Source organism: Cryptotermes secundus, unplaced genomic scaffold (genome assembly GCF_002891405.2).
Source record: "Cryptotermes secundus unplaced genomic scaffold, Csec_1.0 scaffold2387, whole genome shotgun sequence".
In the NCBI taxonomy this organism is placed as follows: Eukaryota; Metazoa; Arthropoda; class Insecta; order Blattodea; family Kalotermitidae; genus Cryptotermes; species Cryptotermes secundus.
In genome coordinates, this window is record NW_019731616.1 from 104,538 (window position 1) to 120,519 (window position 15,982).

The 15,982-nt window shown below is 38.3% G+C and overlaps 1 protein-coding gene across 2 annotated transcripts in view; it reads right to left on the bottom strand.

Moving 5' to 3' along the window:
* Positions 1-8,096: 8,096 nt before the first annotated feature.
* Positions 8,097-15,982, bottom strand: part of LOC111867334 (kinesin-like protein KIF13B) — a 111,779-nt gene continuing 103,893 nt past the window's right edge. For both annotated transcript variants that reach the window (XM_033752640.1, XM_023857093.2), the window contains exons 31-37: positions 15,117-15,376; positions 14,427-14,548; positions 12,889-13,528; positions 10,683-10,881; positions 9,714-9,911; positions 9,052-9,219; positions 8,097-8,351 (exon numbers count right to left, since the gene is read on the bottom strand). In XM_033752640.1, coding sequence (XP_033608531.1) covers positions 8,263-8,351; positions 9,052-9,219; positions 9,714-9,911; positions 10,683-10,881; positions 12,889-13,528; positions 14,427-14,548; positions 15,117-15,376 — 1,676 coding nt within the window. In that variant the 3' untranslated portion in view covers positions 8,097-8,262. The remainder of the gene's footprint in view (positions 8,352-9,051; positions 9,220-9,713; positions 9,912-10,682; positions 10,882-12,888; positions 13,529-14,426; positions 14,549-15,116; positions 15,377-15,982) is intronic.

A 15,982-nucleotide genomic window follows, 5' to 3' on the forward strand; every position in this document is an offset into this window, starting at 1 on the left:
ATGTGCATTCAATAAAGAACATTTTAATAACAAAATAAAATAACAATACATTATGACTGGTGTCAAAAAATAACAGCAGGTTTTCACTGACCTGAGCTATCAATTCCCAAACTCTTATTTTCTTTTTCAGTTCACACAGCTGTTCATATATATAAATATATTACACTTTTTTGATTGCAAAATTCGAGAGTTGTATCAAATAAACCAATAAACGCATTATAGACAAAAATATAGATCTGAGCAACTTCAATATGACATTTTCATGCCTGATCAAAAAATATTACAAAACTGAGCTCATTTTAATAATTCCAAAACTATTTATTATTTTTGAATTCACACATCGGTTTGTATATATAAAAATATACTTTTTTGATTGCAAAATTCGAAAGTCGTTTTAAATAAAACCAACAAACACACTACAGGCAAAAAAGGTCTAAGCATATTCAATACAATAACATTTTCATGCCTGATCAAATTGTTATAAAAATCGAGCTCATTTTAATAAGATATTAATTATTAATGATTTACAATTATCCACCAGCCTGAAGAACTAATAATGAGGTTTCAAATTGTTGAAATGTTAAACCAGCTGGTTGCAACAGCTTTAGGTCAAATGGACATAACTCCACAGTGATGGGAATTCTTTTATTGTTTTTTTAATTATCTTATATGTTTGATGGATTTCTATTCCTAGTTACTATACATGTATAAGAAAAGCTGTTTGCAAGTTTGTATTCATGAATTAAAATTAACTTCATGATCACTATAGCATGTTAGAATGCTACTGGAACTTTCTACATAGCAGAAATAAAAAGACAAATAAATCACTGAATTAGCACTTATATCCACCTGTAACTGTTGCTTATGTCTACATATTTCAATGTGCTGTCATCTAATGGGAGGGGGAACTGACTTAAAAGAAACATTTAAACACACCAATACATACAAGATTTATAATACTTCATTATCTAAAAGTCTACTAATGTATGGCAAACATTTTGGACTGAGAAGTTAAAAAATTCTTCTCTATGATTTAACAATAAATTTGGGAATGGAATGGACTTTTATATTTCAACACCCATAGAATAATTATCATTCTAAAAGTGGAACGGTATGACTCACTTGGACAAGAGTTCTAGGATGGATTATGGTTAAATATTATTGTTTTAGTTAGATTATACACAGTATTTATAATCCTAATATTACAATTTTGGACAGTTTTACAATGTGACAAAATAAATACATAAAAATTTTCTGGACAATTAGTTTGGAACTTGGCCATTTAAAAATATGCACAAGTGAAAGCTAAAACACACAATTTTAAAAGTATTTTTGCTTTTGAAAGTTATCCAGTTCATATCAGATATGTAGACCTTCGAAAGCATGAACTGAACAATGTTTCCACTTCATTGCAGTTGCAAAATCTGTACAGCTACATATCAAATTAAGAAAGAAAGAAAAACTGATATTATGGTCACATGACCCACCCATACACACACACACACACACACATACATGAATATTATAGTCATAAAATATTTTTTATTCACAATTTTGCAGTATCTGAAGGTAAAACTCATCAATTACATCATTAAAGCATGGTTATAGTAACTATTTAACATTCATTAATTACTGTTTTTTAAACTGTGAAATGTGTTTTCATGAGTAGTGCAGGACACATCCATTTCAGATGATAAAGGAAATAAAGCAAATATGGAACCACCACAGATCACACAAGTAACAGAGTACAGATGAAACCAGAGAGTACATGCTGACATGATTCCAAAAAAACGATCTTAAAACATCAACCAAAAGGAAAATTTAAGTTTGGTAAGACCTGTGAAATGAATGGAAGTATTCCACTTTGTAATATCACCAACAAATGTTGGCAGACTAATACTGAAAAGGATTATCATAATGACAATTTGTACATTTAATTCAGTTAACACTAATGAGTTCATGATTTATAAAGCAATGATGAATAAATATTGAATAATTACTATAATTGTACTTTAATAATGTAACTGACCAATTTCACAGGAGAATGATACATAATCAGGGCACTGAAAGATATGAATAAGTAGTAATAATAATGAGAATATGTATGTGTGTGTGTGTAGATGGACTGCGTAAATCACAGCGTAACACCCTGTAAAAAGATGGGGAAAAGAGAACAAGTAACTCAGGCCATATGCAATTATTCAGTCTCTAATAGCATAACCATTCAATTTCCACAAGGCAACATAAAAACCTGCAATCCCTAGTCAAAGAAGTACTAGTTGCATTATTCCAAAATAATACTGAAGTAACATTTAAGCAACTGTGGCAACAGGACACAATCACTAAACTCGCTCACTGCAGAGCAAGGCGCTTTGCAATCCTATGTCTTACTTGCATATATACTCTGTATACAAGTGTTTTATTGGCATTAAATGTAAAGTAACAACTCCAATGGTCTGTGTGCAGGAACGTGAAGTCTCTATAACCAATTTCCTTTAACGATCACAATGAAGAAACTATTCCATACCTACACATACTAGGGACACGCAGTAGCATAGTTGGTTGAGGCACTATGCTACATAGCGAGAATGCCACGGTTTTGAGTCCTGATGAAGTGGATTTTTTAAATTCACATAATCCTTCTAGCTGTACTATGGCCCTGGGGCTGACTCAGCCTATAACAGAAATGAGTACCAGGAATCTTCCTGAGGGTAAAGAGGGGCCAGCTCATAAGGCTGACCACCTTACCGCCATTTGTGAGATGACTGTCTAGAAAATGTGGGAGCCTCAACCTCTCACAACCCTTTGGGCCTTCATGGCCTGTTGCATGGATGCCTTTACTTACACATACTGCAGTCGTTATTAAGAAAGTACCAGATATATCTCAGCAGCGCAGTTATAGGAATAACAAGTCTGAAATGCGTCTTGACTGACTGGTTCTCAGGTTGTAATGACAGAGGAGAAGAGGTGAACCTACTGCCTCCATCTTCAGGGAAGAGTAAGTTAGATAAGATTACTCTGAATATGGAGGCAGCAGATTTCTCCAAAATGTTGACAATGTTTTGCCATACTACACGGCATCATATATAACCTTCACAGTCATCATCATGAAAACCTACCAACTGAAATGATGAACACACAAGGGCATGGGATGAGACAACTGTGACCTGTCTGAAGATACTTTAATTGTATCCACCAGGAAAAGCAAAAGAAATTACAATAAAGAAATCTCAGTCTGGTTTATCAGTAAACAACCAAGAGTTTGGTACATCAAAATATGAGGCGAGAGCATTATGATTATACGAACCAGCCCAGAATATAATGATTTATATGAATGAACGTCTACAGATGCTTAATCACCACTTGCTGTTCTCAGTATTTCAGTGACAGGGCCCATTTAATAAAGAACAAGTAACATTTATTAAGTTCTGCTACAATAAAGACATGCGAGAGATAATTAAGTCACTGACCTCAGAAACAAACTTGCGAGACATTTAAAAATTACACTTTTACAAATTACTAACTATTTCTATCACCTCAAAATTAAATAAAATTATAAAACACACAAAAACTTGAGTAGCCTTTCAATCTATAACACATGGGGGGGGGGGATTTAATGTTTAAAAAATGACACAGACTAGGAACTTGAAATACTTCATGTATTACTGGCATGCTGTGCACAATATATTTACAGTTTGCAACCCTGTTTTATTTTACATGGAATACTGTGAACAGCAAGATATCATCATGATGAATACACCATACATATATATGCATGCATACCGGCAATCTTTCTTATCTGTTCATACGTTCTCTAGAACTCTCATGCTCAGCTTTACCCACAAAGTGGAAACATACTGGTAAATGTGCGACAGTAGACATCAATTATTTGCTGGTGAACATACCAACATGTAAAAGTAAAGTTGTTCCTCTGCTTAAATAATTAAACGCTACACCATGGAAGGTGTATGGGGGGGTGCTTGTATAGACCCACATTTTCTTAACCTCAGCACTTGTTGAGGGTGAGTGGTCAACTTCATGCTGTGGCCACTTTACCCCCAGGGAAAGCGTCCTCGGTACCCATCGGATGAGGCTGGGTGGGCATCAGAACCAGTCTGGACGATGTGAAGAAGAGAAAATTCTTGCCCCTACTGGGAATCAAACTCTGACCCCTGGGTGATCCAGCCCGTAGTCAGTCGCTATACCAATAATGCTATCACGGCTCTCATACCAACATGTACCAGCAAAAGAAAAAAAAATCAGTGTTTATATTTGCAGTTTCTGTGGTCTTTTGCTCAGGTGAAACTATTCTTTCACTAATACTGCTATGCAATTTGGATTCTTCTCAGTCCCAGGATCTAGCTTTTGGGTAGGCAGTTTCAACTTGTGGACAGACAAATCTGACTGAAGATCTCAAGAACAGCCCAGTGTTACCCACAGCATCAAATGACAGGGCAACTGACAGACTGGAAAGGCCATACATAAAAGGAAGTGGTTGTAGCCAATTTCCAGGTAATATCACAGCATTTTCTTGGAGGGAACAAGCTGAGCCACAGAAGACCTCAGTCAGAATAGACAGTTTCCTGGCTAAGTTTTGAACTGGTCACTTCCCAACACAAGTTTAGAGCACTAGGGCTAAACCAATGAGCCCAGCAGACACCCTGGTTAAATAACAGTCCCTTATAAGTTAACCACAACTCATCACACGTGAACTTAACGTAAGAAGGTTAGCCAAAATTTGAAACCTGCAATAACAACACCAAAAGATAAGAATACGGATACAAAAAATGTTATATACAGAGGATGAATATGAATATGGAATGTTATCCTTAAATTTCTCGTCTCCTCAGTATAATAAGAACAGTTTCTTCAAATCACAATTTGAGCATTCCATAAAAGCATTATAAGAGCATTGGAGATATTATTTTAGCAGCTATGCGTGGAGTAAGTGCACCAGCTAATGCCCAAACAGTTTTCAGAGATGCTTTCACGCTGTGTCTCTATTTTAGCTTTCAATTGCATTGATGCAAAGTTCATGATTACAACAAATGAATATTAGAGGCAATGGTGCTGTTCTCGTGTCATTAAATGATCACATTTTTCAATGTGAAGTACCCTAATTTGTCGAGACTGTAGAATTCCTCCACAAAAGTATCTTTAGACAATATTTCATCCATTTTAAGCTCAGATATCCACGTATTTTTTTGTTACAGCTGGATCTGAGTTTTTCATAGCAGCGACTATGTAAAGCTAAAGTTGAATTACCCCTGTGCCTAATTACTTACTTAAGCACTACACCCTTGAGATGTACTGGGGACTGGAGATATAGCTCTATCATTCTTAACCTTTGTACTAGACAGAGATGCTTCATGGTCCTGCTGCTTTATCTCTGGGGAAACAACCCTGATGCTCACTGTATAGGAGGCCGAGTGGGCCCAATAACCAGTCTGCATGTTATGGAAAGGGGGAAATTTTTTGCCCCTGTCAGAAATGAAATTCCAGTTCCTAAGACTATAGCCTTGTTGTTATGTCAAAGCTATCCCAGCTGCTGCAATAACTATGAGGAGCACAAACTTCTGAGATGTGACACAGCATAGTTCAGCAGAAGTTCACTGATGTTCATCTGAAAGATCAGTGAACTTCCACCAGACCACACAGCGACAATTCCCAGAAGACCACAAGTTCATAACTCTAAACTCCATTTCTCAGAGACATAACGTTGTAAACGGATGTTAGGTTTCCCAAGTCAGCCACCTACAAACCATAATTAAAAATAAATAATATATGGAATGAAAAATAATAGAAAACAATACTTTTATAACACCAGTAGTGAAACTAAGCATTAATATCAGACAAGAGACAAAAAGGAGTGCATTTTTATTATTTCTTTGAATAGTGGAATGCCTTTTTTACTGGTAATGGTGCGTCTTTTTAAAAGAAGAAAATTTAATTATGGGAGAACATGGTAGTGGGGGGAGCATACACCTTCCTCGCTGAAGAGGACCAAATTTCTTCAATGCCTCACTCATAAGATGGCGGAATAGATAACCATACTCCCATTTATGCAGAACGGTGGAAACAATTTCAGTTGGTCCATTTATGTGATTATATAAAGCAGAGTATCAAACTTAAACCATATCTTAAAATGGGAATGTCTACAATAAATATATATGAAAATGAAGGGATACAGTCCTAAAAATAAGTGGTCGGACAGCTCAAAGTTGAAAGAAATCATGCTATGAGGCCATTTTTATTCTTATTCAATATTGCAGATTTACCCTATAAAATGCAAAATTCTATGTGTTTGTACAAACATGGCTCTTTTACAAATCAGTATATATATATATATATCCTGCTTGAGACTCTACTATTTTCACTGTCACAGAGTTAAAAACTGCAAGAATGGCAAAGTGGGTCTGTGTTGAGTACAGAACAAGTCATTTTAACCGTTCAGTTCATTTACCAAAGATCAAAACAAGACTATTTACACACCTTGCCTCTAACATTCAATGTGGCAAGTGATGTTACATGCTCACATTTTCCATTTACCATACTAACAACATGCTTTTGGCACAATTTAGTGCTGTATGAGTGAATAAAACACAAGAATAAAATTAATATAACAACTGCATTACTGCTGTATCACATATATACAAATAAAATTATTGTGTCAATTAAGTCAATGCTCAATAACCTCTGACTTAAAGAACTTCATTGAGCTCAGCTGATATTGCTGGTCGATATGATAAAGCATGGAACCTTGTCTTCTGAACCACAAAAATTATAATGAAATAGTGTTACAATGATTATTGTTATATGTAATGAAGTTTCTGGTTTCAGCAAAAAAATTATTTACACTTCAAACATTCTAATATTCACAACAGGTCAAAAAATATGATAAATATGTTGGATATTCATAGATTTTCAGAAGAAGGAGGAAAAATGGAACATTCTTTGCAGAATGTATTAATGGAATATTCGTGGCTCCTGCCGTATCTAAATACAGAGTGTCTGGATGAAAGGTATCCAAAATAAAATTATTATATCTCAGAAAGAATTTATTATACACATTAATGCATTACACCACTACAAAGGGAAACTATCAGAGTTTTTTCCTGCATATATATTTTCTTAGTAAATTTAAATGTGGGCTCCCTTGGTGGCACGACAAAAATCTATATTTGCAGCATGTTTGGTGTTACCATAGCCACAGCATCCCTGATGTGGGCTTTCAGGTGTTGAAGGTTGTTGATCCTAACCTGGTAGACAATGTTCTTCACATAACCCCACAAGAAGAATTTCACTGGGGTTAAATCTGGTGACCTAGGACCCGAAGCGATTGGTCCACCTCTGCCAATTCATATCCCAGCCATCTCTCTGTCCAGGGGATTTCTGACATGGTGGCACAAATGTGATTGCATAAGCTGGATACGTATAAAAAAAAAAAAAACTTTGAGACTTTTCCTTTCTGATGACATAAACTGGATATTTGTATGACAATTAGTTTCTGAAATATACATTTTCTATTTTGGATACCTTTTATCTGGACACCCTGTATTAAGATAGATTTTCTTGTATGTATAAAAGCAACACAGTATAAAATACCAATGGGCAATATGTAAAGCAACAATAATATTTTTCTTAGCTGCTCAAATTTCAATTATGGAGGGAAAAAATTACCATGACAACCACTTTGAGTTTAAGCCTTATTTTCTCTTATTAAAGAGAAAATGGCTGCCTATTCTATCAAGAAGTTTCATTAGAAAAGTTGCTTCCTTTAAAGAGATAGAACACAAATAAAATAAAATATATATTACAGTTTCAATTAACCTACACACAGAACTAAATATTCAAGGCATCAGAAATAAATTCAAAATGTACATAACATCAGTTAAAATAAATAAACTTTTACTGCAGAAATATTAATATTTACTCATACTTGTATCTTAAGTTGCCTGTAGCTCATAAAATGTACACTCCTTAAAACATACAAATGAAAACAAAATATAAAAGTATTTCCTCCTAAGATTACTTATTCATGGTCTCTTTATGAAGCCTTCTTCTACATGACGATACTCAATTTACTTTACCTTACCTAACCTAACCTAACCTGTGCGAGATGGGTTTGACCAATTGGAGTTGAGGGCTAGCTGGCTGCTGACTGGTTGGTTAGTTGCTCCATCAGTTTGGAGCAGTAAGGCCAGAGCCATATTGGGACCTGCTCATTAACTAGTTCATAACAACTTCCCATCACAACAAATCTTATTTATTCCTCGGCAATGACCTTGTTCCAATGGAACACATTCCCTCTCCTCGGCTGCGAGACCGATGTAATGTAGGCAGACCTTCTCCTGTAACAATGGAATTGAAAACCACTTGAACCACTAATCTACTTAATGATTTTCTGATGATCTGTGACAACTGCTGATTCACAACAACCCAGTTCTGTTGGATACTGTGTGTATATTTCATGAAGGTGACAAGCAAGTATCTCTTTAATAGTCAAGATATGGCTGCTGGCCTTGTCAAATATCACAATATGCAGCAGCTAAAACATTCAAGAAGGAATATCACTCAAATTAGGAAATTAAAGTTTACTTGTACAGTTAAAGATAGTTAAAGCAGACGTCTGCTTGTACCGGTTCTCACGGTCTCTTCATTTGCGGATTTTCTTATTTTTCCTTCTACCCTGAAGATGGAGGCGATACGTTCCTCCGAAACGTCGGTTAACACCACATCTACACAGTGCCACATCCCAGAAGACTGCTTTCTTCATAGTCACCGCTGTGAAAACCTCAAATCTTACATTATCTTCATTTCCTTACCTCCTTTCTACCAAATTCCTCTCCAGTTCATCTTATTTGTCCATCACATCATCACTCCTTCTCCCCTTTCCTTTACATTAACTTAACTTATTATCATTCAATACACACTTTGACATGCTGTTTACTCCTCTTCACAGTGTATCTAATATGGCTTACAATACAGCAAATGTTATGTTTGATATGTCACTTTTGCATTAGATACACAAACTGACATTGTACAACTCACCTCTGCTACTACTTCTTTTCATAGTACCAATCTCTGACTGCCGACTGCTACCAACACGCATGGCACGCCCCCGGCGGTCTTGAATTAACTTATCAGCACGTACAAAAATCCCACACTTTGGTCGGCACGTGAAGTAGCGTACCCCTTGCACTGACCCATCATTCTTACCTGTAAAACATTACACAAGGTGTGAACACAACATTCTGATTGCACAGTGGTTCACTATGTTCACTCTGCTCTTGGGTTACCTTTGCATTGTGCAAACACAGGCAGAGAGATACATGCAGCCTCCATTTTCAGTCCTGAAGTGAGTAGGACAGTTGAGAGTTTGTGTAGGGTTTTCTGTTGACAGATTTATGGGGGGAATTGTGGAACTCAGTGCCCGGTCTGGGCCAATAGTGACAGAAAACAAGGAAGGATTATACGGGGGGGGGGGGGGNGTAACTGGTGGAGAGACGTTCAAAAATATATTCAATGTGTATTTTGCAGTTCAGGAGAGTGGACCAGCAACCCAGGCATGTACACTGGAATCCCACTTAACGTTCCTCTTATTACCCAATAAAGAAGAGATTGGATGGGCCCCAGAGCTGGTCTGGACTCCACGGAGAACAGAATATCTCTTTCCCCTGTACAGGGACCTCCCAATGTTGGGTAACACTCACCTGTAGGTGCGTCAAGCTCTACGCCAATCCATGTGCCTCCAGAAAAGTCTGTGCCACCAATGTAAGCAACCACACCAGATGAATTATATGGCCGGATAAGGACACTCTCACCAAGCACGACCCATTCAGGAAGGGGCGTGTCAGCTAGACGATGCAGATCTCGTCGGGATCCGAACGAATTATTGCTGTCTCCTTCATCTGTTTTTAAAACAATACCTTATACTGGCAAGTGTCCTTTCAGTGTATTCAAAAGTGCAAGTAATGTTCATCCTTAGGTTTCTCTGGCCTGCAGCTTTTGTTTAAGTTCAGCTATCAGTTCTTGAGGGTTATGGTACTGTGGTTCATTATCATGGTAGAAGCTTTGATAAACACCTATGAAACTACACAAGACCACAGTCTTAAAAGCAAAAGTATGAGTAACTGCCAATCACTTCACAAGCTTTTACCAAAAATTGGGTGAGAAGGGAATAATAAATTGAATGCCCTTAGGCAAAGGAGGAAGTGAGAAAGCCCGATGTTCAAACTTTTCCTTTTTCTTTTCTAGGCCAAAATGGCTCAAGTGGTAACACTTCTGACTTGTAATCAGGAGGTGCCTGGTTTTGATTTTGGCCAAAACAGTGAAGTTCTTCACGGTTCTCCTCTGTCCACCCATGCAAATACCAGAACAGAAACTTAATTCAGGCTACAACCACCTTTTTTCCACATCCTTACCATTTTCTTATTTATTATCATCATCCCAAAGCACAACAGACGACTGTAGGTCACGGTGCAAGGGCCGAGGAGGCCCACCCCTTATACATTCATTATATCATCCCATCCCATCATATGATACCATGCAGTTGCAGCTAAAGACAGTCATTGAAAAAACTGGAATTAAGACACATATAAATAAAAGCTGAAGGTCAAACTTCTTGCTTCATGTAACAGCTGAGTTATTACCCATGATGCAAGAGGGCTGCAAGTTCTCACCTTCATTGCCAAGTCTCTCACTGGATGAATCCTGAGACCCCGAAATTCCATTATGCCCAATGAGGTTGGAGCTATTCATCCTCTGTTCCAATTTGAGAGCAGCTTTACTTTCTGACACGTGAGGATGTGTCATTGGAAATGAAGCTCGTTGTTGGCTCGAAGCATGGCTCTTACTTGCAGCTTTACGCCGACGCACCACCTGACAATTACAATGATATTATAAAACTGCATGAATTATATTATGAAAGTTTTTCTTTAAAGTGATTCTAAAATCAGCACGATGGCCACGCCATAGCTCAAGCGGTTAGTCACTGGCTTCCCATCGCGGCAGCCCAGGTTTGATCCCGGGTCTGGTCAAGTGGGATTTGTGGTGGACAAAGTGGCGCTGGGGCAGGTTTTCTCTGAGTACTTTGGTTTCCCCTGCCAATCTTCATTCCACCAATTGCTCCACAATCACCCTCACATATTTCTTTTTATTATTATTATTATTATTATTATTAGAGGGGGTGGGTTTCCCCATGCACTTAGACCAGTTATTGGTCCATTGTGTGTCCCCCTTTAATTTCTACTGTCGCCATACCCTTCTGGTACTGGCGTGTGCTATCAGCCCCGTTCAGCCAATGAGGTCAGCCATTGGTACCTGATATTTCCCCCATCTACAAGAGGCATTGGGAACTATTTGGGTGGGAAAGTGTTGCCTAATTTTGCTCAGAGACACGGGACCCACAGCTTAAAGTCCCTCCCAGAGGACTTGTTCCCTGAATTTTTCCGCCCTTAAAAATTCCACGACCTCCGCTGGCTTTGAACCCGCATACCTTGAGTCATGAGGTGGGAACGTTACCCCTCGACGACGGAGGCCGCTTCACCCTCTCCTATCATATGGGGCTGGTACAATAGGCCAGAAGTGGCTGCAGTACAAGGGACTTAGTCCCACCCCACTAGCAATAAAAAGAAAATCAGTGCAATGGTGGAAGGCGGAAATAGAAGACAAAATGAAAATTAACCACATAACTAGTATGTAATTCAGGCCAACGTGAATTTTGTGATTTGAGGATGACAGTGTGTAGATGTACATTGCACGGCAGATGTTTGAGAGATCTTGTCTCCATCTTCAATGTAAAGCAAAGACACTAATTTTCTCTGAAAAGCCACACAACAGTCCACATCCACATCAAGCCACCATCCAGAAACATAATCCACAGCAACATTCTTAAAATATGGACAATTTAGTGCCTGCCCCTCTATACCACCTGGCCACTTCACAGGTAAAAGTAACATTACCCCTGGGCTCAATTAATTAAATGCCAAGCAATGTAGATGTATGGGGGAGTGGGGGTACAGCTTCATCATTCTTAACCTCAGCACTACATGGAGATAGTGGTTTGCATCATAGTCCTGCTACTTCATCCATGGAGGAACAGCCCGCAATAACAATCACATGTGGGCCTCATAGTCAGTCTAGAAGCTGCAGAAAAGACAAAAATGTCCTGCACCTTCCAGAAATCAAACTCTGACTCCTTGTTAGTCCGGCATGCAGCCTCGTTATTATATTGACTGAGCTAAATATGGAAACCATAAAAAAAAGGAAGTGTAGAAATTACAGTGTTTATGGATTTAATGTGTATATGGTGATAGTAGCATATCTATGGTGTACACTGAGAAATTCTTATGTCCACTTAGCAACATTTCAATACAGATACGACGTACAGTCAGCAAATAGGTGACAAATTGAAGTAAAATTTAATACGTTTCCAATGACAGTCTAGGTAGCAGATGCACATGTGCATATTCAGAGGCTGGTGACCATGCTTGAGCAGAGTACTACTGAAAAGCAAATGTACTGTTGTGCATTTTTTGTGGGCAAAAGGACTCAATGAAAAGGATATTCATAAAGAAATGTTTCCTGTTTATGGTGGGAAATGTTTATTGCATAAAGAGGTTCACAACTGGATCTAGAAATTCTCTCAAGGACATTCGAAAGCCACAGATAATGCCAGACTATGTGCGGAAGTGGCTGAGAAAACAGCCAAAAGACTTCTATGCTACGGGTTTTCACACACTGGTAAAGAAATGGGACAAGTGTATCAATGTTGGCGAGGATATGTCAAGAAATAAATGTTTTTTCTAGGTTCAAATATCACATGTTTTATGTTTTATATCAATTTCTGACCCATTTGCTGATCCCTCACTCGTAAATATACCATACCTTGCCTGGTGGCAGACGAGTGTGAACAACTGATGTCCCTTCACATGGTGACTCATCATCACCAGAGTTTGTAAGCGAAGTGCTGGTAGGTTCAGGGGATGAAACAGCCTTGACGGATGCAGAGTCAGTGTCTGCAAGGATCTGGGTCTCCTCGGCTGGTGATATAAGTGTACTGCTGCAGGCTGCTCTCCTGGAAGCTTCGGACAGAGTGTCAGATGTGGGACTCTCGGTTGTGGAGAGGCCAAAGTCTTGATCTCCAGACGCAAGCCGTGGCATATCTTGTGTCTCATTCACAGCGTGTGCCTCTGGAAAAGACTCCACATCTCCACCATCTGCAGTGTTATTCCTTCCTTTCGCCACAATCTCAGCAGGCTTTTGGCATGATACTGTCTCTTGAGTTTCATTCTTCAGAGAAGTATTCATCCTCTCATTCAGCGACAGTTTCCAGTTTGATTTATTTGCGGCATGGCCCTCTTTCTCCCATAAATCACCGCTGGCCTCAGAAACTGGCTGAAGTTGTTCCACAAACATCATTGCTCTACTTTCTATATCTGGTGTTTCATCTACGCTGATGCTTCGAATTGACATTGAATCTTCACTGGACAGATTTGTACTTGACACAGCCTGTGAACCATAACCACTGGAAAAAGAAATGGGATTTCTCAACTCAAATGCAATACTGAATATTATTTAAATTTTGTGACAATTGCATATTGATACAATTATTGACTTTTCGGACATTATCCATCATCCTTGGCACTAACTTCGCCAACAAGCAGTGGTCGTTTGGCCGGTATAGTTCGCTTGTGGACTACAGGCCATGGAGTTTATTTTATCCATCATCCTGTATCAGTCACGAGCTCTATTAATTGGGCCCTGTCAAGTAGGCTTTTCCTGAGGATGGAGGACGAGTGGACTCTCCAAAACTTTTTAAATAAAAAATCAAAAAGCTTATAACTGCAATACTGAAACTGAATTCATTTTAATCTCTTCACTTCACTAAACTCATGGTACAAGAAAAAGGTCTAAAATCCAGGTTGACTCTCTCCCTACATTCATGTCCCTTGGCAAATGATCATTGGAAGGCTTCCTTTTCTCACTAACTTCAGAACTGCTCCCGGAATATTTCCCGGAACTCAAGCTATTCTTCACCAGTCCCTGAGTATGATAATGAGAATGTGTGAATCATACTCGCATGAATACAGGTTTGCTCTCCCAGCTGAAATACATGTCAGGAAGGTGAAGAAACGTTTGTTTCTTTTGAATTTCCCTTTCCTTTATTCTTGTTATATTACTGAGAGATATTTGTGTCCGTCATGATGCATAAGATGTCAGCTGCTTAAAGAACCTTCATATACTAACATCTATTAAGAAACAAATAAAATACAAGCTTTAAACTCTGATATTGGATAAAAAGCAGTTTCCTGCATTCCTGCTGGTTCATGTAAGGGTAACCTATGTCAAAATGACTGTCATGGCTGTAAAACATGCAGAAAAGGCATAAGATAGTAACCCCAAATAAAAAATGTAACTAATACCTTGATGTTGTACTTGGAGTCCCCATTTTTGTGACCTGAAGTTCAGATAAAGAGTCCAGAGTTCGTGAGTTTGGCAGCGTTGTTTTTACTAGCTGGTGTTGCTTTGACTGAGGACATTCACCCTGGAAACCAGTATTACAAAACTTACATACTGTACAAAGAGTATTTCAGCCCTTAAATAGGAAAGACAGTCCTTACTGGTTGAAGCAGTCTAACAGTAACATTTAATGTTCATAGTTTAATGCAGACATGTTGCTAGAGTTTGCCATTCAATGCAGTCAAAACGAAACACGAAGTTAAAAAAGCACTTGTGTAAAAAAAAAACGTGTTTACAGCGTCATGTCTCATGGGGACTGATGCAATAGGCTTTCAGAAGTGTGACCTTGGCCTCCCCTCTCATCTTCTTTCACCGAGGCAGTTACAACAATAACAGTCTGGGAGCTATGGGATAATTTCTTGTAGGGTGGCCACCTTGTTAAAGTTCATCCACTAGCTACAGGAAGATTCAGTACTCATCTGGAAGCTAGTGGATGATTTTTTTTCCAAGTTGGCCACCTTGGGGGCTATAGGATTATTTCTAATTAAGGTTGGCCGTCTGAGTTACATTTCATCCGGTGGTAATGGGATGATTTCTTGTCAGTTATCACATGTTCAGATGGTTCACAGGACTTCTTAAATGACTAAACAAACCTGGTAGGACTCAAATTCGGAGAACTCTGGATCGCTAAGGGTTCCATCAGCATCCACCTTGCTAGAGGAGACATTACTCGTTCTGCTTGACTTCTCACTGCTTACTCTTCCAGAAGACTGGTGTTCTCCATCATCACATGACTCCTCTTCTTGGAGCAGTGGTGGCATCTCACGGCCAGAATGGGATCCACTACTACTCTGCTCCTCATGCAGCGTTGTCATCCGCAGACCCAGTTTTGAGGATGCAATGTTTGGTGATGCTGTCATTGAAAAAAACAATAATTTGTCTATCACTGATTTGAAACAGGACAATGGAAAAGAATTAGTACAATTACTCATGAGAGTAACATGCCAGAAAAAGAAACACTAAAATCTATTAGAAGTTTTATAAGAGTCAATATATTTATGAGCTTGATTTGGTAAGCAATCCTAAAGACTACATTAATATTTATCGCAAACAATCGTTGCAACAACTATGTCTGAAATATAGTATAAATAAGAATGGGAAAATGTTTTCGTCAATGAAGTTTGGAATGATTTTTTGGCATAAATATATGGATAAGCCACTTTATTTCCATCCCTTCGCATCTCCACACACTGATAGAAAAGCAGATACTGCTCTTACTGTTTCAAGGGAACAGTAGCTGTGCAGTTTGGTAGAAGCTCAGGGCAAATCAGAGCAATGGAAAGGCTAAAAGAATCTGTGGCATTTGTAAGGCTGAATTTTGTCTTAGTAGATTGATGGGAAGAAACATGAAGTAATACCAAACAAGTTGACTTAAGCAGTAATTCTTCTGGTTAATATTCTGGAGGTGACTAGTTCAAATCTCTGTAAATGTCTCCAGGATACAAGTATCCCCTCCACC